The sequence below is a fragment of the Aedes aegypti genome, chromosome 2 (genome assembly GCF_002204515.2).
Source record: "Aedes aegypti strain LVP_AGWG chromosome 2, AaegL5.0 Primary Assembly, whole genome shotgun sequence".
Taxonomy (NCBI): Eukaryota; Metazoa; Arthropoda; class Insecta; order Diptera; family Culicidae; genus Aedes; species Aedes aegypti.
In genome coordinates this window covers 232,131,714-232,158,323 of record NC_035108.1, presented here as the reverse complement: position 1 = coordinate 232,158,323, position 26,610 = coordinate 232,131,714, and the positions used below count along the sequence as shown (strand labels likewise).

Sequence of the window (26,610 nt, the reverse complement as noted above, 5' to 3'; positions counted from 1 at the left end):
TATAACCATAATGCCACAGTTGATATTTTTCTTGTGTGTGTGTGTTTTGTTCTGTCAAGGACTAATCTAGTACTACACGTAAATCAAAAATAATTTTGTGTCAAAAGAACGGCACGCGATTTGAAGGAATCAGTGAAGAAAATAGCTTGAAACTAAAAAGTACTTTATAAAACTATTCAATAATTCTTTTAACTAGTGGTGTATAATAATCAAAACTCAAGCGCTATGAATATGTTAGCGAAAGCGTTCCGAGTGCCATCGGTGAAGCAGTTGTCGATTGCCGTGGCTCCAACCAAAAACATTGTCGGCAAGCGGGATTTCACCAGAACTATTTGGTACATGTGCCGTTCGGAAAACATCAACGGATCGCCATCGGCCTTTCCCAAAGAACTCCTCAAACCGACCATCAGTTGTTCCTGCGGTTGTGCCGGCTCGAAGCATATCCACACCAAAGGTAAGCGTTCACACTCTCGCTACGGATTTCACTGCCTTATAATGTACGATTACATAACCTTGACATGTGCGCCATCCCATAAGCACATAATCTTATGAAATACATAGCCGAATATCTGTATGTCGTGTGATTGAAGTGCAATGAACCATGGAATCTGAGCGGCCAAAAAAGTACGGCCAGCGGGCAGTATCTTGTGACTTAATTTTGTACACAAGGCTGATAGCAAGTCTCTTGTTAGAAACTTGGTCACTATTTTAGACAAGTCCCTAAAATGTTAATCAAAATGGTCTCTAAAGTAACTATTTTTCGTTTTCTCCTTGTGGTGAATCCTGGTGCAAAATTCTAAACGGTCCAAAGAAACCTTTAGCAACTTCACATCACGCTTTTTTAGGAATTTCTTCTCAGATTCCTCGAGAATTCCTGAATTCTGCTAGGGAGAATTCTTATAGAAGAATTTCAGACTCTTCCAGAACCTCGTTTGAAGATTTCAAACGATTTCATTTAGAGGAAGTACAAGTTCTCGAAAATTTGCTACTAAAAATACTGTGGAAATCTAACGCAACTACATCCAGTAATTTTCACAAAGATTACTCTGCAAAAATCGTTAAGGTTCCGTGGGGCAAGTGGGTAATGAAAATCGTATACCTAGTTGAAGTTCTTCCAATCATAAAGACTTTAAATTGAAATAAATGAGGTCGTGTATATTTTTTAGCTTGACTCCCACCAAATATAAGCGGCATGCTGAAATTGATTTTTATGTAAAATTATAGAAAAAAATACAGAAAAAGTTTTTGAAAAATGTTTTTTTACTTTTTACTTGTCCCACAAGTGGGGCAAGTGAAAAGTTTGTCGTTTTGAAAATGAGTCAAATGAGTTGACAACATTATAATTAAAACATTTGCAATGTTAGTTCTTACATCATGGTACAGCAATTGCATTTCTGCTCTGTAGAATTTCCACCGCTCGTTATTTATTTATAAGAAAGTAGGATATGACGTCGGGTAACTCTTCGGAAGAAATCATTTCTTGGAACGGAATCCTTCAATAAAGTGTTTTTATTATTTTTTTTTTGTGTGGATAGACCAATACCCCATTTTTATGTTGTGAACTAGCTTTACATAGACATTCCTCGAGATTCCCGTGCGTTCTCTTATATTGGAACTTTTCAATCAACGTTTACCTATCAATCAGTTGTCTGAAGTAGACACAATTATACAGGAATGCTTGACAACCTCTTTTAGAGAAGTTCCATGTTTATATTAGCTTTTAACGCTTTGAGTAAAGTGTTTCTTGAATTATCAGCACGCTCTGTTTTTCTATGATAATTGCGAACCTTGTTTACCTATAGCTACCTAAAGAGCAAACACAAATTCAATCTACAATAAGAAACTTTTCACTTGCCCCACGTGATTAGAAAATTGAAGGAGTTTTAATTTAGTTATTTTTAGGGCTACGACGTATTCATTCTAGAACTTTTTCTATTTCAGTCTGAAACTGTCAGATAGGACAACTTAGAAGTGGTACAGAAAATTATTGTCCGTAACTTTTTTCCACTGAAAATATTAAAATAAGATTGCACGCCGCCAACTTGTTACGGAGTACTAGTTGACAGGTTAACAATCTTTCCCTACCGTAATGCTCTGAATGGCCTCAACGGTTTACGCATGATTTTGAAACGTTAATTCACATGTTCAGTAAAATATACACATTATTTTCACTTACCCCATTTACCCACTTGCCCCGCGGTACCTTATAATATAGGATAGGTAAAATTTTGTTATTTTCCATAACAGATTTATAAGAAAAAAATGTTATTTTTCGTACATGAAATAAAACTGGCCTTGTATAAGCAATAGCTCTTAAATCCTTCATATCAAATTAATTATATTTTTAAATTAAACAAATTTAAAACAGCTTTCGTCATTATAACTGTTTTTTGTTTTAATCATCTTCAACAGATAAAAATGCTTCTAACAAAAATACAACATAGTTTGTAATTTGGTACAAATTTTGATATAAATGTGGTACGATTGGTACGATTGATTTTTTATCCTTGCACGAATTCAGGAGTTTCTGCAAAAGTTTCATCATCGATTATTAAAGGATTTGTTTTAGAAATTACTCCCGGCATCTTTTGAAAATTTCTCTATTAATTTTCAAAAAATACCCATATATAATATGAAAAGCACTAGAAAAATTTGCCAAGTGATGCACGACTGAGCTGCTAGAGTCAATGACTAACATTATTTTTTGACTAAAAAAATCGTTGAAACCAACCAGAGAGCTCTTTGGTACATTTTTTCGCGGTTATAATCGATTTCTTGTTAAATGCTTTGCGAATTTCTGGCTGAAAATATGACTGAAAGGAGATCTTAGGAAACATCATTGATATAATCGAAAGTGTTTAAGTGTTTAGAAATTCCTGGCAAGGATCTTGGTAAGATGCTTTATAAATTTCTTTTAAGATTTCATATAAAGTACTGTATACATGCAATAGGAATTTGTTTTTGGTAGGTTGTATTGTATTGTATTTATTGTTAGCTATTGTGTACGATAACTTGCTGTTTATACAAACGTTTGATCAAGTCAAGGAAAAAGGTAGGTTCCTGGAGAAATTGATGCGGATTCTTGAAAAAGCTTTGCTTTGATTACTAGCTTGACCAATTCGTGATCAATGGCAAAGGCCTGACGATCTTCGACTTTTTGATTCAAACAAGCATCTTCCCAGGAATCGGAAGATGTTTTTTTTTTCGTTATTTTGGTAAAGCAATCAAATGTTTTTTTGTTGTTGAGATATCGTTAAAGATCTCGTAGGATCCAGAAAATTGTACTAGATCAAGATTTACTCCAGGAATTAATTTTGAACTATAACGCATAATTTTGAAGGCATTCTTAGATGGGTTGGCCATTATCAACATTGTTTATTTGTAGAAAACATATATTTGAATTAAGATTCACTTTTTATATACAGGTATGTTCCGTTTTCACCACGTTCCGATTTTGTCACGCTCCGATTTTGTTACGTTTTGATTTCTTCAACAAATTATTCCGTTTTTATCAACATACAAAAATAGATTTGTTTTTTAATTTTCAAAATGTTTAGAATATAAACTAAATACTTATTTTGAAGCTTTTTAGTTTTTTTTTGCAATAGCCTCAGATTTCAATTTTCGACATTATGTTAATGTTGAGCACCTACGATGGTAAGTCATTGTAAATTCAGCCAATTGTTGGAAAATTCATTTCGCCGAAGTTGGATATTTCTCAGAATCCATGCAAGATACCCTACTTCGGAAGTAGGGCGCATTCGAACGCATCCAGATGCGAATCGAATGCACAACTTCCGAAGTTAGGTATCTCGCACAGGATCTGAGAAAAATCCAACTTCGGTGAGGAACCATTTCGAACTTCTTACCGCGCCGACAATATACAATTCGATAAGGTTTGACTCCTTCTTATCCACTAATCAATTGGAGTTTTTAAACTTGGCATTATATGTTGGATAAGATTGACCCATCCTTCAACAATCGACAGTTGCTCTGGCCACGTACCAGCAACAACTGGAATTTGTGATTAGTTGAATACGTACTTAAGAGAGTGGAAGAGACCTCTTCTTTTTCTTGTATAACATGGCATCAAAGAATTTTCTATGTAAATTTGATAGACATATGGGCTGTCCAATTGCGTAAGACCATTTTAGCGGTTTTTTTACTCTCCTTCCCCTATAGTCTGATTTGTTGTATGCAAATAAAAAAAAAATAAATTGTATGGCACGTAAGATATCTCAAAACCCCCTCCACCCATATATGTTCAGTTTTTTTTTTATAAGAGATGCACTTGGGAATGAACTCAAGAATGTTTGGGCAACGGCAAGAGACATGATCGAGTTTATTTTATTTTTGATAAGACTGTCGACTTCGTCATATTTTGGATATTATCTTCAAACAGCCGTTGATTAGATCCTGTTCCAAGGGGTAGGGGAAGAAGTCCAGCAAAACTAAGCAATGTATATAAAATTTAGAAATCTCTATATAATAAGTTTGTGTGGAGGAAGAGGATAAAGGGCTGAAATGGCTGACAATTTGGGAAACTGTTGATACAGGACGTTCTCACGTCACGCACGTTGACATCCAAAATTTGCTGGGATTGAGCAGATATGAATTTCTTCCCCACATGGAGACTTAAAGGTTAACTAGAATATACGCTTATTCATAAAACTTAAAAAAAAGTGTTTCGTACCAAAAAGTTCTAAATTGTTGATGCTTGTTCTAGAGCTTGTACACTTTTGTGTTTTTAATAAACTTTTATAATAATATAAATGGAATGGTGTTTATAGGGGGAGATCCCCAAGTACCGGACACTTAAGCCACTAAATTCATAATTCGAAAAATATTGATTTGATGGGCTCGTGTTACCTATTTATGATAACTATTATCATTTTTATAGTGTACAAAAATAAATTTGAAAATATAAATATGAATTTTGACATTGAGTTTTGATGATGTATTTTAGTACCAAATTGATTGATCTTGAAAGGTGGCACCCAATACCGGACACGATCTGGAAATCCCTCGAATTCTGTAAATTTGAACATCATTGAATGTGTACACTATAGGAATAGTTTAAAATTTCCAATTCAATGCATTTGCAACATTTACAAAAATAATTTAAGTTTTTCTTAGTTTGCAAGATGAATTTCAAAAACTTCTTCCATATATGATGAAAAATAGCACATTTTAAGATATTGTTCTGAATGTTAACTCTTCTTAATTTTATTGCATGTTTGATACCATGGTCGACGGAACCCATGAAAAATGAAAGTATTTTGAGACACTGATGCAATAATTACAAAGATATCATATAACAAATAAAGCTGTCCGAAACTGAGGGACAGGAGGTGCTTAACCAAAATTGTAATTTGTCCATATTTACTTCAATTATGGTACAAAATACATTCATACTATCAAATTAGGATTGTGTTCGATCATGCTTGCGGGATCCAAAGTATTTTTTCATGTTCAAAATAATTACTAAATAGGCTCAAAGTTAAGAAGTTAATTAAGAACTGTTCCGACGTGTTTGAGTGAAGGGAAATGATTTGTAAAATCGAGGGTGACCAAATATTCAAAAAAATGTACCTTTTGTAAACAAGTTCTCAATTGATAACAAGAAAGCCAAGGAGGGAAAATCTTTCGCAGTAGTTGTAGCAATGTGTTCATTGAATGCAACCTTGTTATCAACGACAACTCCTAAATTATTCACGGAAGTGTCACGGTCCAGCTGGATATTGTTTCTCTTATGTACTTTAGACGATATTATTTACATCTCTATAAATAGTAGCTTGTAGGGTTAGGAAATCAGTAAGTTTTACCGACAAGAGTATCAAGCAGTAATCAACGTCAGCAGCGGATTCTGCTGACGCTCGTCTGTTCCAATTTGTACATTCGTGTTAATAGTTACATTTTCAATAAAGTTGTATCTTTAATGTCCGCGAATGTTAAATAACTTTTCTGATTGAATCAGATCGCATAGGTCTGCAATAAATACACGAATAGTAATGCTCCTAGGTGACTGCCTTGAAGAACCCCAGACGGTATTGTAAACCGAGCAGACTCACACCCATGTACTTTAAGCAAATCGTTCGGTTAGACAGGATTTTAGCCTTTAGACTATTGTTAGGGTAACCTAATAATAGGTAATAGCGGTCGGTTTTACCTTTTGAGAGTCAAATATAAAAAAATTCTATTCAAAATGTCTAAAAGCATGGAGTTGCGAACCATGGTGTCACCAAGTTTTGGGCATCCGGGGAAAATGTACAACTGATTTTAAATGACACCCTCAGCATTTTTCTTTATTATTATTTTTTTTTTTGATGAATTTATAAAAGATCTTCGTAAAAATTAATTGTGAAACCACTGGAGCGATTTAAGATGTTACCATTTAAAAAAACAGGTTGAAATCTTGAAAGAATCGCGAACGAAATTGATTTCTTAAGAAGCCCGTTGAGAAAACAATAAATTGATTCCTGAAGAAATCTTCACGATAATATCTGAAGGTATCAAGTAGATACATGAAATAGTTTTTGATGAAATTCCTGGAAAAAAAATTTTGAAAACAAGTCATTGGCGAGATGGATCTACATAGGTCCGAGCCGTGTTCAAATCGGACGACACAGCAAATAAAAAAAGTCATTAGGTAATACGAGCAGTAATACTTACTTGTAGTAGTGTCACGAATTCTTCAAAAGAAATGCCTAACCGGATTCCCAGAAAAAGAAATGAATGAATAGGAGGATTAGAGCCATAATGAACACACGGGGCGAAATGGACACCCTTGGTATCTCTGAAAACAAGCATACTTTATCAAAATTTAATACACTGCATGAAATTTGTATTGTATTTGTAATTCTTCTTCGAAAATTTACTTTAAGTTTTTCATCACTTTAAATTGGGATAAAAGCAAGACGGTGGAAAAAATATAATCTTTGGGCAAAGTAAAAAACCTAGAGAAGTTTTTCCTTGATTGAGGAAGAGCCCTTTCACATATCACATCACATATGGAACAGTTTCACGAATTCCTCAATAATTTCGGAGTTTCTCCTGAAATTTCCTCAGCATTACTTCTGCGGTTCTGCCAAACATTTCTCAAGTATAATCTACATGGATTCATCAAAATTTAATTTTAAGGTTCACACCGGTTGGCTATACCATTTTGCATGAACGTACAAAGATTGATCGTAGCTGACTTGTACACTAGGCCGTCCCTTATTTTGCGAAAATGCGAAATATTAAAAGTTCGTCATTGTAAAGTGCTCGTTTTGGTAAGAAAAAAATCAGGTAAAAATTTGAAGTCCGTACGTGGACGCTAAGTGGTCCCCCAACGACCCTAAAAGTATTAGGTGTAGATGACCCATGTGCGCCAAATCGAGCTCGCTGCTCTAGTGTACGCAACATGAGTACGAAAAGCCACCAGTAACAAGTTGATAATCAGCATAGAATTATAAGTAAAATAATATTTTTTACTGTGGATATCTTCATAACACTGCACGCTGACATAAAATTCAGAACTACAAAGGGATCGTTCAAATATTACGTAACGCTTTAGGGAGAGGGAGGGATTCTTCCATAGTGTTACGGTTTATACAAAAATCTTACTTTTTTCATACAAAAGCTGTTACTTGGGGGATGGAGGGGGTCTAAAATTGGCAAATTTTGCGTTACGTAATATTTGAATCATCCCAAAGAAAACAAACTTCTATGCTGATTATCAACGCGCACATGACTTACTTGTTACTGGTGGCTTTTCGTACTCAGGCTGTGTGCAATAGATCAGCGAGCTCGATTTGACGCACAGGGGTCATCTACACCTAATACCTTTAGGGCCGTTGGGGGACCACTTAGCGTCCACGTACGGACTTCAAATTTTTACCTGATTTTTTTCTTACCGAAACGAGCACTTTACAATGACGAACTTTTAACATTTCGCATTTTCGAAAAATAAGGGACGGCCTATTGTACACCCAAGATTGGTCCGGGCTATCCTAACCGTAGCCACTGCGTACACTAAACAGGTTTAAGCTTTTTGCAATCTAAGCTCGGGAAGAAGCGCAGCGAAAAAATAGATCATTTTCTATTAATAGTCGCTACAAGCGAAAAAGCACAGGATGCACTCTGTAAGACGCATAATTTGAAACCATATAGGTGATAATTAGGGTCATATCTATAGATATATCCCGCCCTTTTCGAACATCAGGCTTCTTGAAAGACTACTATTCTTTGACAATTGAATCAACCGATATCGACATTACATATGATAATAATTACATAGCTATCTAGCTAGGCATATCAGGAAAAGAAGTTCACACTGATAACTAACTCCTTAAACAACCCATTCTTTCGTTTTACAGGCGAGCGTGAACTTGTTGAATTTTTGACCGAGGAAATCGTTGCCGAAAAGAAAGCTCAGAAGAAGAAAACTCTTCCAACAGACATCGATGGATTCAAAGTGAAATTGAACGGAGCTGATGTGGAACTCACCAAGCAAGCTGACAAGGAAAAGTAAGACAGCCTTGAAGATAATTAGTATCGAATTATTAACGAATGTTCGTATCCTTCCAGAATTGTTGTATCCTTCAACGTAAACCACACCGTCGATGCTGAAGATGAAGCAGAAATCGATCCCAATGCAGATAAGCCAGAATTCGCAGAAATGCGAAGCAAACCACAATTTGAAGTAGACATCGTGAGAGGATCCCAGACCCTGAGTTTTACTTGTTCGTTCCTTCAGGGCGAGGCACAAGAAGGAGAATACAGTAAGTAACATAAAATCGCACATCTATACCAACATAATGGTATAGTTGGATTTTAGTGTAATCATGCTTTTTAATTTCTTCTTGTTGTTGTTCTTCATGACAACAATTCATTATGACAAATGGCCCTTGATCATTCGATTATTAATGCCAAATAACTGTAAGCCAATTGACCTTTACAGCTTGGCTTTGTGCTATTTGCAGTTGCTCCAATTTTCTGTACATATAAGAATGATGGAAGTTTTGTCATTGACAAATATTGGACAAATGTTGACTCGCAAAAAAGTTCTATCTCGTTAGTCCATGATAAAAAACATGCAAACCCCACAGACATAGCATAACACTCAAAAGATATATTAACACATTATTTTGATTTATCATTTCAGATGATGTATTTGGTATCGATGAAATAACATTGTTCGAAGGAGAATGGAACGATAAAGTTTATGCAGTAGCAGGAGATGTTTTGGACGGAGTAAGTTTAATCATTTTTTATCAACTATTATTTTTTACCATGTTTTTTGTTTTATTACTTTCAGTATCTGTACGACTTGCTAATGAACTTCCTAGAAGAGAAAGGCGTGAGCAACGAGTTTGCAGAAAAACTATCCGATTTCAGTACTGCATATGAACATACCGCCTACATAAGCTTACTGGAGGGTATTTCCAAATTCACCATCGAAAAGAAATAGATTCATCGATTGTGTAGCATTTAAATACGTTGATAAAAACTTTAATTCCTAACTTTAGCTGTTTCTCCTTTATTGATGTGAACAAATATTGGATTACAGGGCGACTCATTCTACAGTTTTGGTCTACTTTGTGTTGTACTTGACCGAAAATTTTGCTTATTGCACATTTGGCATAATTTAGCAGCACTTACCACTTCCTTACTGTATATCTCATATGGATTAAGGTACCTACAGTGACCATTTAGTCATTGCAACATGTTTAGCTGAAATAGGGACCGCAGGATGATACCCAATCCAAGAAGAAGTAAAAACCTCAAATAGAGGAATTATCCCACATGGTCGGTAATAGCTGGCGTAATAGCGACCTAAAAGCATGGGCAGTGAATTAGGGTAGCCGTTGCACGCTCTTGGAGGGTGAGCGACGGAATCAAGATCAATTGGTTCGATTGGTGTGAAAAGATATTCGTGTTCAGTTTACCCGTATAGGCCTGAGTGAAAGCAAAAATACTGAAACCCTTACCACTCAGCACTCCTGTAGCCGGAGTTATCGACTAGCGTGAAGTGACTCTCCATTTGATTTGCACGGCGAGTCACTTCACTTGAGTCGCAATTGTCACCTCGCTATACGAGACCGACAATTCTCACCTCACGCCAATTGTCTTCCATGGATCGCATCACCGACCAAAGGTGACTTTCGGATCTTATTTCCCAACTATTAAACAACCTTCCCGTGATGATCGTCGAGATGCAGAGGAATTCTCGGTCTCTGAAAGCAACAATCATTACACACTAACATTCCTTCCCCATCCCAACTGTAAGGACTTGGCCAGCGCCGTTATTGATCAATAATATGAAATCTGCTAAAATGTGCACTTCGAGAATAAGCGGAAAGTCTCATCCCTTATTCATTTGGAAGTGCAATTCCTCGTTTGACGGTATGCTTCCCTCATACTTAACACGTCACTTCACCTTTATTATATACAGTTAAGGAAGAAATTTGAAAATATATTCCAACTCCAGGTTTGTATCTTCTTCTAGGTCAGTACAGTAGATTGCATTTAAAATTTTGTTCTGTCCAAATTGAGCTCTCAATGTATGTGGCCGGGTTATCCGAGCTATTTCCTAGAAAAATAAAATTTTATTATTTAACTATATTTACAATCTATTGAATATGTGCTATTCTATTAGGCACCTGAATCGTTTTGGCACAAATAGGTAGAAACTGATGAAATGTACGTCGACCACACTCTCAACGAATATACCACATTCACTATGTTGCGAACTTAAGGTTAATTTGCGCGAATCACATGTAAAATTCCAAAACGATTCAAAGTGGTGCAGTAATAGAAGTTTAACATATACTTTACCGGGCATGAAGGTCCACAAAAATCGCGAAAGCTCTGTTGAGTTCTACAATCGTTCTCAAATTTGTTTGTTATCTCAAGTGCTATTAGATCGCCGCTGATCATTTGCATTACCATTGACTAGAAAAGAATTATAAACAAAAAATAAGTTGAAGGATTAGTAAAATATAATATATTAATATAGTTTTAAACGATATTGGAACACAGCTTGCGGCGCGAGCAGTGAGCTGAAAAATTTTGATGTCAATTGCTGCATTAATCAGCAGATGATTTTTTTTTCTGATTTAATATAAATTATTGAAATACTTATACATCTTTTTACTTTTTATGATAAAAATGGAAATTAGGTGCCCTTTTTCCATGATTGTCCGGAAAAATCAAAGGTGCATAACAAAAAAAAAACTAGCGATAAAGGGTCTTTAAATACTGCTTCACAAGCAAATAACATTGCGGATTCATTTATTTATGTAGAGCTATTAGTGCAATTCAACTTTTGATATGATTCTATTTGGGACGACTGGTAACCTTACTATCTGTTCTAATAAATAATATTTTGGCAAATCTACAACCTAATGTTAGAATTGAATGATTGAAATCAATTATGTTAACCCTCTACCCAACCCCGCCTTTAGACGGGGTACACTTTGGAATTTTGTGTATTTTTTTCGTAGCTCGGAAATCAAAATCATTTTATTTTTGGCTTGAACCTTGACTCATAACACGCATATAAGAAATTTTTTTTATGACTTTTGAAACTTTTTTGTATTTTTTTAAATTGTTTGATAAATTGTATTCTTATATAACCTACAAATGCGTTCATTGAACGTGTAACATACAAAATCGTACATTTTATATTTTTCTACGATAAACCTATAACAGAAGTAGAGCTTGGTGATATTAAAATAATTTCAAACTTGTTTTTTCCGTTAATTACACGAAAAATAAAAAAAAATACCAGAAAAAAAATTAAAAATTTAATATTTTTAAAAGTACTGTAGAAACTTGAATTTTTATTTTTGCCAAAAATAAGTAAGGTACCGCGGGGCAAGTGGGAACGAAAAAAACGATAGTTCAAACAAATTGTTCAATAAAATTTTCAGATGTCAATATTTTTCAAATCCAACAACACAATCACATTTTGGCAACAAATTTTCTGGTGTGTGCATGAAACTGATCGAATAATTTCGAAATTGTGAATACCTTGGAAGAAAGTTTTAAAATGAGCCATTGGACGCAGTTACCTCGATAAACGGGGCAAGTGGGACACATCCAGTTTCATGCGTCAATCCACATCAGTAAGTCAACCATTACAATAATAGGATTGATAAATCTTAGATTATAATTTTAAGTACATATTTGATGTACATAAGGGATCAACCATAAAATACGTAACGTTTTAGGAAGAAAACATTTATTTAATAGTATGTCACCTCACATTTAATATTAACTGAAAATTCCTCAATAAAAGCGTAAAGAGGAATTAAACATGTTCAATATATATCATTTATAAGTTGTTGATTAAAATGTAGCACATAAACAATCAATAATTGACGAAATTAAAATATGTTTTGTTATTATTTATATGCATGGCAGAAAACCACTGAATGGGGTGGAATTGTTTTCCATCACTATTTAATTTGGTAGAAATAACAAATAAATTTCAAATAAAATAGAAAAGTAATCGTTCTCATGATGCATTTCAAATTTCATCTTTGTGTTTGTTCAATTTTGAAGTCGTATTTCAAAAATAAAAAAATAAATAAAAAATATAAAGAGATATAAGAATAATTACTCTTTTCTTCTCCCTCTTATGCAATAACGTAATTTGAGATTGATCTTTTTTGATAAAAACCATTTGTTTGAATGTTTTAGCGCTACTCTATAGGAAAATGTATGAAACGTATACGAAAAGCTTTGATTCTGGTTTTTGTTTTGATAGGTCCCACTTACCCCGGGTACAAAGATATTTTGGGGTAAAATAGACCATCGAAAATTTCATATGAAATGAAAACAAAATACTGGTTTATCGTTAGCAGCTTGTAATAATACTTAGAATTGTAGCTTACTGATGGAAATTCGATTTAAAAACACATTTCTTTTTTGCGAGTTAATGCAAGACGTGAAACGTGTGGTGGTAGTTGGTCCCTAGTGATTTATCCTACCTCCGTTCTGGTCACGATCTTCAGATTATCGTGATTCGTCAACATTCGTATTGATAAAGTGGAGGGACATGGTTGAAATGGAGTTTAAAAGAAACGAATGTCAGAACAGGTATCCACCGGCGACGCCAAACGGACCAACGTAATGTGGTGTAATTTGGAATTTGTGGATTGAATACTGATATTTTTGCCAAGCATCAATATGGGTGACTTTCGAGGATAGCGAAACGTAAGAGGGGTTAGGACAAGGTTGTGGATTTACTGGGTAAATCCATCACATTGGGGTTATGACTCTGTGTCTTGTCAGGAATAGGGTCTGATTGGTATGGTAGTATGCAATAGAGTTCGGAATTGATAGACAGACTTTGAGGAAAGAAGTTTTGAACGTAAGGCAGCAGCACCTTGGATCTTGGAGGGCGCAGGTCTGGAGAGTTGGGTAGCTGTTCATACTAGGTTACATTACGTAGAAAGTGGAATCTGTTTTGCCGTGCACAAATTATGGGAAGTATTTGAAAATGTTTTCTTGTTCAGATTGGGTAACGCAAGAGAGGATTTTTAGCTCTGCGTTATATTAGGAGGATATTATAGTGCATGGTCTACTGATGACTGTGTATTTTAAGGGTGATCGAATGAAAGCTTTGTTGAGTAAAGTTACCGTTGAATTTTTGCAGTTCGTAATTGTTTTGAAATGTTTGTCGGACAACAAGAAAATTTTCTAGGGTATTTGTTTGGATGCTAATGCATTATATTGATAAATCTAATTGTTCGTATCACACGCGAAGCATAGCATAACCCAATGTATAATGAAATTAGGTTCGAAGAAAGGATTAATATTTGATCACTTAAACTTTACGCTGCAAGATATTCTTAATCGTTTTTCTTTTCTTCTGATGTACAGGAATAACTGGTATATTTAGCTAAAATAATGAACAATCATACGCATAGAGCCTACGGGTCATGCAGTTAGGATTCAAATTAAAATAATATTGCGCATTTCTTTCACACCACAGGTTTATCGCAGAAGTTTTTACATGTGCGGAGGCGTTGGTAGAGGTGCGCGATTGCGTCGAGTCGGGTCGGTGTTTTCAGCGGACTCATTTTTCGCAAATCGAAGAATGAGTGCTCTGAGGGCATCAACATGATTCGATGAGGTCCCACACTTTTATTTGCGCTTTTGCACTTGTAAATGTCTTACTAAATAGGAATACTTTGTGTTAGGGAAAGTGCAGGAGAATAAAATATAATTCATTAGAATTTTCTGATAGAGGCAGAGTTCACATGTTACTTAGGTATTTAAAAGCAAATGAGAACCACATTAAATAATAGATAAACACTAATGGTCATATTTTTATATTTTCATTTCATCGCGGTCCTCATTGCTCGAGCGGAGACGACAAAACTCGAGGTGGATAGAATCGACGCAACTACGACACGGAAAAGAAACAGATGAGAAACTATCGATACATTTATTTCTTCTCGTTTCAGCAATCCAGCAACCAAACCATCTCTACTATCTTTTCATTTCCTCTTCGTTACATTTATAGTCCCTCTGGCACTGAATCGAATGACGCATTCCGCTTTTAATTAGCGATGTCTTTGCTGTACGTTGAGCATGGTGTCGGAGGTGATGTGCTGTGTACAACATCGGATGTTCTACACGGCACGCTACTTCCGGCATTTTGTTTGGCGTGCGGGATAGGCAGTGCTAGTGATGATATGAAGGCCGCCATTCGGTTTAGTGCCAGAGGGACTATATCTATTTAATGTATCTGAAGCTTGTGGGACCGCTTTAATTCCGGCGCCTGCTTGTGGAAGATCCCGGTGTGCTAAACGGTATAGGACATGTTAACGGGGGAGGCTTGGTAGGTCCTCACCCAGCCCGTGTCTAGATGGGCGGATAATTGTCTGCCAGGGTGTGGATTGAGCAATTACAATTACAATTACAATGCAAGACGTGAAACGTGTCACAATTTATCATGCAAGTTGAAAATGGCGCTGAACTGACAACTGTTACATGAACCACATGGCAATAAAAATAACAATATGTTTAGTACTAAATACATTCTTTGTCATTGTATCTTCAACTTTCTAGAAGAATACTTCCATGAAAAACTTTTCCTAAGTGAGCTATGACGAAACGCCCCACTTACCCCGGATTCTCACTTGCCCCGGGGTACCTTAACTAGAAGATGCTTCAAGAAAAAATGAAAAAGGATAGGGATGTTCAAAAATAAAAATTATAAGAATCAAAATTCATAGATTTGCGAATAAAAATAAATCATTGCCCAAAACGTGTTTAGAACGATTTTAAACAAAAAATGATATTTAGATCGAAAATAAAAATTTGGGTATAAGAGGGTTAACAATTCCATACACTGTAGACGGGAAAATGATAAATTTGTTTGACATAAATTTGGTTCACCCAGTTTCGGTTAACTCATTGCCTTTCGCGTCTTTCGAATGCGCCAAAGAAAGCTTAAATTAGACGTGTAATCGCAGAATTATGGACAAAGCACTTTTATATATTTTTGAGGGGGTGAACCCAAACTTTTGCAATTGATTGTATATGTAGTTTTTCAACTAACCGCATTGTAGGGTGACATTAGTGGACTACCTAAGCTATAAAAAATCATAACAAAATAACGAAAAGCCTTAAGGTGAAGATGAATCGAAGCCAAACTTCAAATTTTCAAGAGCACGGATCTGGAGAACCAAACATCCGTTTGAGCTTAAAACCTAATCGATTGGTCACCTCCAGCTAGTGACCAATCGATTAAGTTTTCAGCTTAAACGGAAGTTTGGTTCTCCAGATCCGAGCTCTTGAAAATTTGATCTTTGGCTTCGATTTATCTTCACCTTAACCAAGATCTTTTGGCGTCAACAGAAAGACTTCAACCTCTACTATATGGGAAAAATATAAAAAGAGTGATATAACTATTTTTTTAACATAAAATCGATTGAGCCACCATTGGTACACGTGTTCCAGTAGTTGCGCTAGTGCTCCAGTAGTAGACGTTCGGGAATGATACAAGGAATTTTAAACAAAATGGTAAATTTTTACATAGGTTTAACATTTTTCCCTCGGAACAGCAATTAATATCTTTCGAATGAAGCATAAAGATCATCTCTAGGGCTTTTCTTCATTTTTATACATCCATTTTAAAAACTGCTTCCATCCGTTGATCCACTACTGGAACACGACGGCCACTATTGGTGCAAGGGAGTAAATTTTTTGCATAAACTTTATTATTTATATGACTTTTTGATAAAATAAAAAGCTGAAATTTGGCAAATCGACTAAACTAGAGACTATCTATCCACCAAAAATAGCACATGTCGTTTTTATCGAAAAATGTTCGTTTTATTCCATAGTCCAATCTACTGGTACATTACAACCATTGGTACCGGCACCCTACCTACCTCAAACTCTGGAATGACTCCTTTATAAACGTCCAAAAATTCCTCGCAATTGGGTCGTTCGATTCGCAACATCTTCATTGCCGAAATTATGAATCCTTTCTGTAGAATTTGCGATACAATTTCACCAGTCAAGCCTTGTCGGACAGCATGTGGTTTGATGATACACAACGTGCTGTTCTTGAATAGAACCGATGCTTTCAAGCATAGTCTGACGTCGTTGTTACTGAACACAAATTTGGATTCCTGTGTACGAAAAGAATAAGGTTGAATTTTCACCTTGAAATGTAATGTAGGAAAATGGGAATGGGATAGTCATTGACTATTAGTCAACAGTGCGACGCCAAGAATAGTTAGACAAAGGTATTTTTACCCCTTTCTGCAGTGTTAGGCCAGCTCCAGCACAGTCACAAATCGTATAACGAGTTTCAAAAATTAAAAATTTAGCCATACGGTTTGTAACGCTGTTGTAGATGCCTTTACAAGTTTACAATTATACAAAGTGTCGTGAATCCAAAGTCAGTCCCATCTGAGTTTTCGTCAAAATTGAGTTGATCTCAGTTTTCAACATATCTTCCAACGCTTTTCAGCTGCACTGAAGAGATAATATGATTTGTTCGAAAAAAATAAGAAAAAACAGCAAACAAACAAAAGTCAAATTGTCCCACAATCAAAAGTAACCGAAAAGATTTCCTTATCGTGTAACTTAAAAATTAATCGTGTTTTGATCATCTTTTTATTTTTTGTCGGAATGGTATCGTAGTAAAAAGCAAATTGTAAAAGTTTCATTAAGATTTGAACATGTTCCAATTCTCTGGAATTTTTTTGAATATTCGTATGAAAAACGATCATACAACTCGTTTAATTTTTGTATCTAGCCATGCCACGGTATTTGACAAACCATTTGCAACTTTTTCGATTTTCCATACAAAATTATCAACTTTAGAGCGCAATATCTGAGTCTCCATGGATTTATTTGAATGCAATTTTTACAGCTCTTCAAAAATCCCTCCCCTTGGTTATGCGACCTTGCCGCGATGGGAGGGCATAATCCATTAGCCCATATGATGGAAACCAAAGGCGTAACCTGTAGTGGTGGTATCACATTTTGGCATTTTTTGCTTAAAGCCGCGTCATAATTCAAATAGCATAGACGCAACAATATCTCGGATGTGATCCAACGGACATTCTGCGTCATTGATAGAATTGATGCCCATTTCAAATAATTAATCTATTCGAAGTGGACATTGATACTATTGGTGACGATCAGTTTGCCTTTTGCTAACCAGAATGATCCGTAGCCACTCTTACTAATAGCTAGCTAGATACATCGTTATCATATACGACGTAGGGAATAATTAGGAACTCTTAGGAAAATGACTAGTAGATTCACTAAGTAGAAATAAGTGGCGACAATCTTATTTTAATATGGTTTTTACACTGAGCCAACCTCTATCGTAGATGTTATATGGTATAATATAATCTTGCACTATTGGAATTTCATATAGGTCTTATCGTACAAGAAAACCGTCGACTTAGAATTATATGCAATGCATATAACATGTTGTTTGGTTAAGCATGTTATGATTATATGCGATGAATATAATTTCAACTAGTGGATGTGGGATAGAGAATATATATGCTTTCGTCATAAATATTAATAATCAAAAATAGTTCTTTTTATATGAAGTTCTAATTCGTTTGATTTTGCTTCACATGTAATTTAAATTCGGATTCTATGAATACGATAAGAACATACCCAGACCATATTTTTTTGAAATTATTAAATTTATTAAATTTCAATTTGCTCATATGTTCATGCTTCAGATTAAATGTACATACAAATTTAAGAACTATATAAATAGTTGCAGGAAATCGATCCGCCACTCAAAACTTGTGAGTTGAAAGTTTCTCCAGCGCATCTTGGCATCTTGTCAAATGGTAGGAGTAATGGGTTTGCTCTAATGTTGTCATAAATTACTAATCGGACTGTTATGCGGGTACTTTCAATATGGGACGCACATGATTTGGTATTTTTCGCATTTTGTCCATACAAAGTTCAAGTATGATTTCAAAAAGTACACTAATAATAAACACTCTTCATGAAGCTAACCCAAAAGTAGCGAAAACTCAAATGGGACAGTAAATGTTGTACTGTTGTTCAATTATTCGAATGGTTTAATAGTTTCGTAACATCCGAAACCATAATCGAAACCTTCCTGGGTAAGTTATGACCATTATTTTCTTAAATTTTCAATCAAACTAGCTATTTTAGATGATTACAGGTAACTCCCACTCGAACTGCTGAATCTAACTCAGTGGAAGGAAATTGAGCTTATGAGCCAGTCGTTTGCGGTGCAGAACAAATATATTCACAAATAAGAGACTTTTGCCAGTTTTTTAATCTGCATTATCCTAGTGAATTGTAGCACTTGAAAATATAAGCATATTATTCAGTCGTCGCGCTGTTGTATTTTGTACAACACTGGTGAAAAAAGCTCGCTGTTCGTTCATAACAGCAGCGGGGTGGTTCTGACGGTGGCAAACCACGCGACGACTAGAAAGTTAAGTTTTTTAGAGATACATAGATTTTTACCCTATAATCGTTTTTGTTCATTTTATAATAAAAGAAAATAAAGTATGAGGGAACTGGGAATAATAAACAAAAGTTGGGGCCTTCCTTAGCTGAGTGGTTAGAGTCCGCGGCTACAAAGCAAAGCCATTGTCTGGGTCTGCGAATGTGTCTGGGTTCGATTTCTGGTCCGGTCCAGGATCTTTTTGTAATGGATATTTCCTTGACTTCCCTGGGCATAGAGTATCATCGTACCTGCCATACGATATACGAATGCGAAAATGGAAACTTAGGCAATAAATGCTCTAAGCTAATAACTGTGGAACTGCTCATAAGAACACTAAGCTGAGAAGCAGGCTCTGTCCCAGTGAAGACGTAATGCCAAGAAGAAAAAGAAAAAAAGTTTTATCATTTCAAATAAAAATATTGTAAAATCAAAAAAAAACAGGACATTGTTTCAAACACATTTTTTTTATTTTAACGCAAAAATATTGTATCAAAGAAATTAATTTCTAAATCAAACATTTATTTTGTTGCACGGCATTGAACCCAGCTGTCAAATTCAACAAGAAATATGTTTAAACCAAATTACTAGTAGTTATTAAAATAATAAAAAGCAATTATAAGCCGGCAAATAATGCAGAATTATGGTTGAAATTATTCAGAATATATTTGGCCGCGGCCATGTATTACATAACGCTAAAATTAAAAATTTTCGACCTCCTCCCCTTCGTAACGCTTTTTTATATTAAAAATTAATAGTTTTTGTGTTTGCCGTAACGCTTGAGACTCCCCCTTAGAGCGTTTTCCACGAATCACGGATTGCGCCCTTGACTTTGAAATAATTTTCTCTGCGTGTAAAGGCAATAGAGATGACTGAGAATTACATCAATTAAAAAGCAGTCCCACTGTTAGCTACATTCCCCCATATGTTTATATACCATATCCGAAGCACTCGCACTGCTAGGGCAGTAAACCCCACTTCCGTACAGTGCTCTCAAACATGCTGGAGCCGAAACGTTTGCTTCATCTGCAGTATTTGCGTGGCCACATAGCGCCTTGAAACGAGTGTATGAGTTTTCTCCGGTCAGTTCCATGGCCACAAATGAATTGGAAGGAATGTTATCTATGAAGTAACAAAGCTCAGAATTTTCTGAACGAAAATTCTTCAGAATCCAGGAATAGTTGTCGTCACTTTTCAGCATTTTCAACTGCCGTATGTGTAAGCCGGTCTTATTGATAGCTTGCAGAATTTCGCCAAGATGCTGCAAAGCCTCAGAAAATATCATAACGAATGTGCTGCAAATAGTAAAACAAATTAAATTAGCTATTAACAAATCATAACGATTGTAAGTTACCGTTGTTCAGATCCATATTTCATTTTAGTATTGTAGTCTCCGTAGTCCACAATAACAATTTGTTTGCCAAAAATGAGAAGTTTAGCACCAATGAAGAAATCACTTTGTGAAATCTCTTCTATTCTTGTTTTATGAAGGAACACTTTTTTGGTTTTAGTTTCGTAAAGTTCAATAGCTTTTTCAGACGGGTAGAAATAAACCATTAACTGTTGAATTGTCTTTGCCTCGTTCTTGAACCATTCGCCAATGAAAGCCATATAGTTTGATGCAGCCTGTAAGAAATAGGTTGAGTTTGATTATAAGAAAATTTGGTTGCACTAATTCTCGACCTACAAGAATTACTGTGAGTCAATTTAATTTTCGTACGGGGCACTGTTTTCATATCTAGTTAGTATAAAACTATTAAATTCATAATTCGAAAAATATTGATTTGATGGGCTCGTGTTACCCATTCATGATCAATATTATCATTTTTATAGTGTACAAAAATAAATTTGAAAATATAAATATGAATTTTGACATTGAGTTTTGATGATGTATTTCTTTATTTATTATTTGGAATAGTTTCAATTCAATGCATTTGCAACATTTACAAACATAATTTGAGTTTTTCTTAGTTTGCAAGATGCCTATCAAAAACCTCTTTCATATATGATGAAAAATAGCACATTCTACGATGTTGTTATGAATGTTCATTCTTCTTAATTTTATTGCATGTTTGATACCATGGTCGACGGAACCCATGAAAAATGAAAGTATTTTGAGACACTGATGCAATAATTACAAAGATATCATATAACAAATCAAGCTGTCCGAAACTGAGGGACAGGAGGTGCTTAACCAAAATTGTAATTTGTCCATATTTACTTCAATTGTGGTACAAAATGCATTCATACTATCAAATTAGGATTGTGTTCGATCATGCTTGCGGGATCCAAAGTATTTTTTCGTATTCAAAATAATTACTAAATAGGCTCAAAATTAAGAAGATACGTCAATTTTCTAAAGATTTTCAAACTTTTCTACTTTTTTAAAAAGGGATGCATATTTCAAGGATGTGTTATTCTACGCAAACATTAGTCTACATAATAGCTTTCTTTTCTACTAATACACCATCTTGATTGGACCATGATTTCTCAATGTTTCGACTTTGTCCGGTATTGGGTGCTGTCCGGCACTGGGGGATCTCCCCCTATTCATTTGGTTAAATCTTTGGAATAATGAAAAATTATTGGATTTGTGTCTATAATTGACCCAATTCCATAAGGACTGTTCATTAAAGAAAGTGGACACCTGATTGTTAACATTTTGGTGTGAAAATTCCAAGGAAAAAAATCAAATTTTGTTTCAGTGTGTACTCAAGTGTTTATTTTGACAGCAGAAGAAAGTTGACATCAAACAGTTGTAAATTCCAAGCGATAGGTCGGTTTAACATGGCGACACGCAGATTTATTCTGCACAAATGGTGTTCAAAAAAGCTGTCGTTCCGAGATTTGGCTTAAATCGCGAAGTGTCCAAATTCCAATTTTTCAACACTTTATCAAAAACAGATGCTTATGACGACGTGCAATACATTCGAACAGAAAAATTTGGGAAAAAAGTTTTTTTATGACAAGCAATTTGCTCCTGCGGTATGAAAAGTACTACATTTTTCACAACGGGTTCAATCAACGGCGAAAATTACAGAACTGAATGCATTTAAAAACGTCTTCTGCCCATCTACCGAAAGTATAACAAGCCTCCATTGTTTTGGCCAGGCCTGGCATCGACTCACTATACTTCAGCTACTTTGGAGATGATCAAGAAGGAAAAAGTCGAATTTGTTGAAACATGGTAGATTCTACCGAATTGCCCATAACTACGCCCCATTTGGAAATATTGGGCAATAATCAAACAACATCTTAAGAAGGGTGGAAGATAAGCAAGTTCCATGGATTTTCTCAAGAAAATGTGGTAGGCAACACAAAGAAAAGTTACGAAGAAAGTTGTGCAGAATCCGATGGGAGGCATCAAGAGAAAAGTCAGAGAATTATCCAGGAATGCTCAATAAATGTTCAAAATTATGTGAATTTGGTCGAGATTACTTTGATTTTCATGTATTTCAAGAGAACTCATGAATTTGTTCGAAAATAAACAGTTTGCTTTAAAAAATACGTGTCCACTTTCTTAAATGAACAGTCCTTATTCGTACACCTAACAAAAAACAAACATACAACATTCAAAACTAAATTTTGATGGACTAGATGATTGTTTAAGTTCTTCTTTGTGTTGTTCAAATGGTGTAGAGTACATTTGGACAATTTGTAAGTGGCCGTATTTGAAACTTAAGTAAATTTAAGAAAAATACCACTTTTTCAAGGTTTTTTGCTGAAATTTTCGATAAGTCGAACAATAACGTACATTTTTTCAACATCACTTCCTTAGGAACGATTACTGCGAATACTGCACAAGTTTCAAAAACATATAATCAGTTTTATAGAAGCCACGAGTGGATATCGGCAACTTATACTTTTGGATCTTAGGTAATATAACATTTATAACAAATCCAAAACCAAAAATTTTAGTCAATTACTCTCAGTTTAGCTCCTTAATGAATATACATAATCCATAGTTAATGTTTCTATCAAAACATTGCGTAATTATTAGTTTCATTTTACTTTTTACTACCCAACATTATTATAGAGATTAATAGAATAAATATTATTGCTGTAACCGCAACACACACGTTATTAAAATATTGAAAACAACAGGTTATATTCTAGTAAATAGTGTATAAATGCTCTCTGCTCATTCAAGTTATTTCTCTCATAAAATCATTAAACTGCAAAATAGGGTCCTATTTTGAATATAATTTGAATATGAATTCAAAGATAAGTGAATATTGAGATAACATCAATTATGTGGATGTATGTTCAGCGTAGTTTAAGGTACTTTGTTGTAAAACGAAGTTCGTAGTTCACGTTCTTTTTACAGATAAGTTCAAAATTAACCTTTACCTGTTGTTTAGAATGAAAATTTGGTTTACACCAAATAAAAATATCATATTAGAAGAGTTTTGAAGTTATGGCACAATAATTAAAAAAATAAAATAAAAACTGTTTATGATTTCTGTAAACTGTATACATTTGAACCAAAATTATTTCAGAGCTCACGAATGAATTAATGAATTGGATCCAATGACAAAAATGAACGTTATTGTTTGAATTATTGGACTTTATAGAAAAACCATGGAAAAACTGGCAATTCTCATAATTCTACTTAAGTTCCATAGATGTCCGCTAATAAATTGTCTAAATATACTTCACTACAACTGAACATCATATTAAATCACTTCAGCAATCAAATAGAGCATTAAAATTTAGTTTTGAATGTTGTACGTTTGAATTTTGATAGATGTACGAATATGGAATTTGATGAATTTTAGACATAAATTCAATACTTTTCCATTAATACAAAGATGAATATAAATGGAAACATGTTGTGATTGGCAAACTAGAGAAGACACCTATTACCTTGAATATAGATAAAATATTTTAAACTCAACACATCATTTAACCGTTTTTTACTAACTTGATGTGAAAACAGTATCCTGTACGAATATGAAATTGGGCCACTGTATATACATATGTTTGAACCTTCACATAAATTATTATTTTAATTCACTTTGTTAAAGAGACTGAATACAAAATACCGTTGTATCTCAAATTCCAAACATGACTCTTATTATAACCACTTTATATTGCCCATTAACTGCATATTTGTCACATCCGACATTTTGACGATTTCGAGTTATTATCGGGGTGAGACTTAAAATGATAAACACATTCAATCAACTTACTGAAATCTGGGATATTGTTCTAGGTGTTGAAAAGCTAATCCGCTAAGAATTCGAAAATTCTGTTGTTCACGGAACAAGTTGCAGAATGATGATTTTTACAGCACGAGTCGTAAATTTATCCTATGAGGCTTGCGAGTAGGATAATTACTACGAGTGATGTAAAAATCGAGTTCTGCAACGAGTCACGTACAACATATTTTGCAATTTCGTTGAAGACCACTTGAGAGTATCAGAAATTATATCGGAATGCATTCACCATCATTTTACAATTTCTGAAAAATAGTTGTGTTATGATTCATTACGCAATTCAAAACAGTTGCGTAATGAGAAAGCGTTGCGTAATGAATCATGTGATAACAATGCACAATGGACCGAATCGATAATTTAGCCGGAAAAAAAGTGTTTTCTCTGTTCTCGTCGATTTTAGACGTTCGATGTCTTCAGAGAAGTTATTTGTAATAGAGTTTTGCATCTTTTAAGAAAAAAGTTGAATAGGGTGGCCCTTATTTAAAATAAAATTTTGACTCAAACTTTTTTGTTTGATGAAATTTGTGGCTGCACTCTTCTGCAAACTTTTTAAAAATGTTATTTTGAACAACTTTGTCGAAGACACTTCTGATCTAACTCTTCATTTGAGCTAAGTAAATTGATTTTGAAAGTTTTTACTTAGGGTGGACCCAGAAATCAGTTTTTTCAGTCTAACTTTTTTATTTTCAGTTTTACGTGAATGTGGTCTTCAGAAGAGTTGCAGAGAAAGTAAAGATACACATTTTTGCTGAACATCGTAAGTTTGTAATTCTTGTGATATTGAAGTTATAAGCTAAAACCTACAGCTTTGCTGAAGACAGCACGCCGTTAACTTTAAAATCTTGTGAGTTACAGGCGAATTTTGAGTTATTTAAGTGTATTTTTGAATTGAATTTTCTCAATTTACAAAAGTTACATTCTCACAGTTTTTGCAGCAAAAGTTGCCTATTGTATGGCCTTTCGAATGCCACAAAAAGAAAAATTTTATCGAACCAACTCCATGAGTTATGGGCATCTAAAGATTTCATAGTTTTTCACTTACATTTGCTTAAAACTTCAAAATTACAAACTTGCGATGTTAAGCAAAAATGTGTATCTTTATTTTCTCTGCAACTCTTCTGAAGACCACATTCACGTAAAACTGAAAATAAAAAAGTTAGACAGAAAACTGATTTTTTGGGTCCACCCTAAGTAAAAACTTTCAAAATCAATTTACTTAGCTCAAATGAAGAGTTAGATCAAAAGTGTCTTCGACAAAGTTGTTCAAAATAACATATTCTAAAAGTTTGCAGAAGAGTGCTGTCACAAATTTCATCAAACAAAAAAGTTTGAGTCAAAATTTTAAGTTAAATAGGGGCCACCCTATTCAACTTTTTTCTCAAAAGATGCAAAACTTTATTTCGAATAACTTCTCTGAAGACATCGAACGTCTAAAATCGACGAGAACAGAGAAAACACTTTTTTCCGGCTAAATTTTCGATTCGCCCAAGTAACATTTGTAGCTGAGTAACAGCTTAGTCAGCTGAAATGAGTATCTTTTGGCTGAATAAACTGTTATTCATTATTATTGTGCAATGGATTTTCTATCAGCTTTTTGTTCTGCATATTCACCTAATATGCAATATTAGCTGTACAAAGTTGCATCCATTTTTAGAAATTTCAGTTTCTTCTCATACTGCCATGAAATGCACACTTGATATTCCATTTACTCAATGCCTACTTTTGACGAATGTTACAAATATGCAGTTTAATCTCTATAATAGTGATTAAAAACAACTGTTGAAATTCATTTAAGTTTTCTACATTCAAAAGTTACTGTTTATTCCTACCTTCGAAATCATCACTGTTCGGAATTTGACGGTAATGCTAATATAGTATGAATCGGTCGAACATTTGTGCTCTTACCCTACCATAAACACAATTATTTTATCTGAAAATTTTTCTCCTACACCAATCTGATAATAAATATAAATTTCAAAATTGGCGGAACTTAACATTTTTAAGAAACAGTAATTAAGTAACAAGTAACGATTCCTAATAATATGTGTACAAATAAACTATTTTACCATTTTGAACTCAAACAACGAACTCCTGACCGTCCCAACAACTTTTGTTTTTGGTTTAAACTGCGGTTGTTAGGGAAACGATTCCGACAAAACATAGCCAAGCATTTTGGTATTCAAATCGGCAATAGATGGCGCTGGTCCATGCATTCACTGACATCAGCTGACATCTGGTGTTGAAATTATTTGAGTTTGCTGCGGTTGTTGAAATTCTTTGCGGCACAACACAGCTAAAAAATTCCACTCAAAAGTTCTCGATTTTTTTCTAAACAAATTTTTATTTATTAAAAAATATTACATATTTTTGGCATTGAATGGTCGACAGTATTTTTTATTATGTTTGAATAGGCGTCCAAGC

At 34.5% G+C, this 26,610-nt stretch overlaps 2 protein-coding genes across 2 annotated transcripts; one reads left to right on the top strand and one right to left on the bottom strand.

Moving 5' to 3' along the window:
- The first annotated feature begins 64 nt into the window (after positions 1–64).
- Positions 65–9,511, top strand: LOC5574385 (complement component 1 Q subcomponent-binding protein, mitochondrial). The gene is made up of 5 exons (XM_001661360.2): positions 65–454; positions 8,361–8,511; positions 8,572–8,765; positions 9,149–9,237; positions 9,302–9,511. Exons 1-5 carry the CDS (start codon positions 226–228, stop codon positions 9,452–9,454), a joined length of 816 nt encoding a protein of 271 aa, XP_001661410.2. The 5' UTR covers positions 65–225; the 3' UTR covers positions 9,455–9,511.
- An 895-nt stretch (positions 9,512–10,406) lies between these two features.
- Positions 10,407–26,226, bottom strand: LOC5574391 (nucleoside diphosphate kinase 7). The gene is made up of 6 exons (XM_021844417.1): positions 26,019–26,226; positions 20,325–20,596; positions 19,908–20,265; positions 16,398–16,640; positions 10,822–10,938; positions 10,407–10,576 (listed from the first exon to the last, which is right to left on the bottom strand). The coding sequence occupies exons 1-6, from the start codon at positions 26,028–26,030 to the stop codon at positions 10,439–10,441; spliced, it is 1,140 nt and encodes a 379-aa protein (XP_021700109.1). The 5' UTR covers positions 26,031–26,226; the 3' UTR covers positions 10,407–10,438.
- Positions 26,227–26,610: the final 384 nt, after the last annotated feature.

Excerpts from the sequence above, each read along its gene's own strand:
- LOC5574385 (XM_001661360.2), top strand. The coding sequence starts at position 226 with ATGAATATGTTAGCGAAAGCGTTCCGAGTGCCATCGGTGAAGCAGTTG. Across the intron at positions 8,766-9,148 it reads GGCACAAGAAGGAGAATACA|ATGATGTATTTGGTATCGAT; the intron begins GTAAGTAACATA and ends TTATCATTTCAG. Across the intron at positions 9,238-9,301 it reads CAGGAGATGTTTTGGACGGA|TATCTGTACGACTTGCTAAT; the intron begins GTAAGTTTAATC and ends TATTACTTTCAG.
- LOC5574391 (XM_021844417.1), bottom strand. Across the intron at positions 20,266-20,324 it reads AAATATGGATCTGAACAACG|CACATTCGTTATGATATTTT; the intron begins GTAACTTACAAT and ends TACTATTTGCAG. Across the intron at positions 16,641-19,907 it reads GTGCGAGTGCTTCGGATATG|GAATCCAAATTTGTGTTCAG; the intron begins GTATATAAACAT and ends TTTCGTACACAG.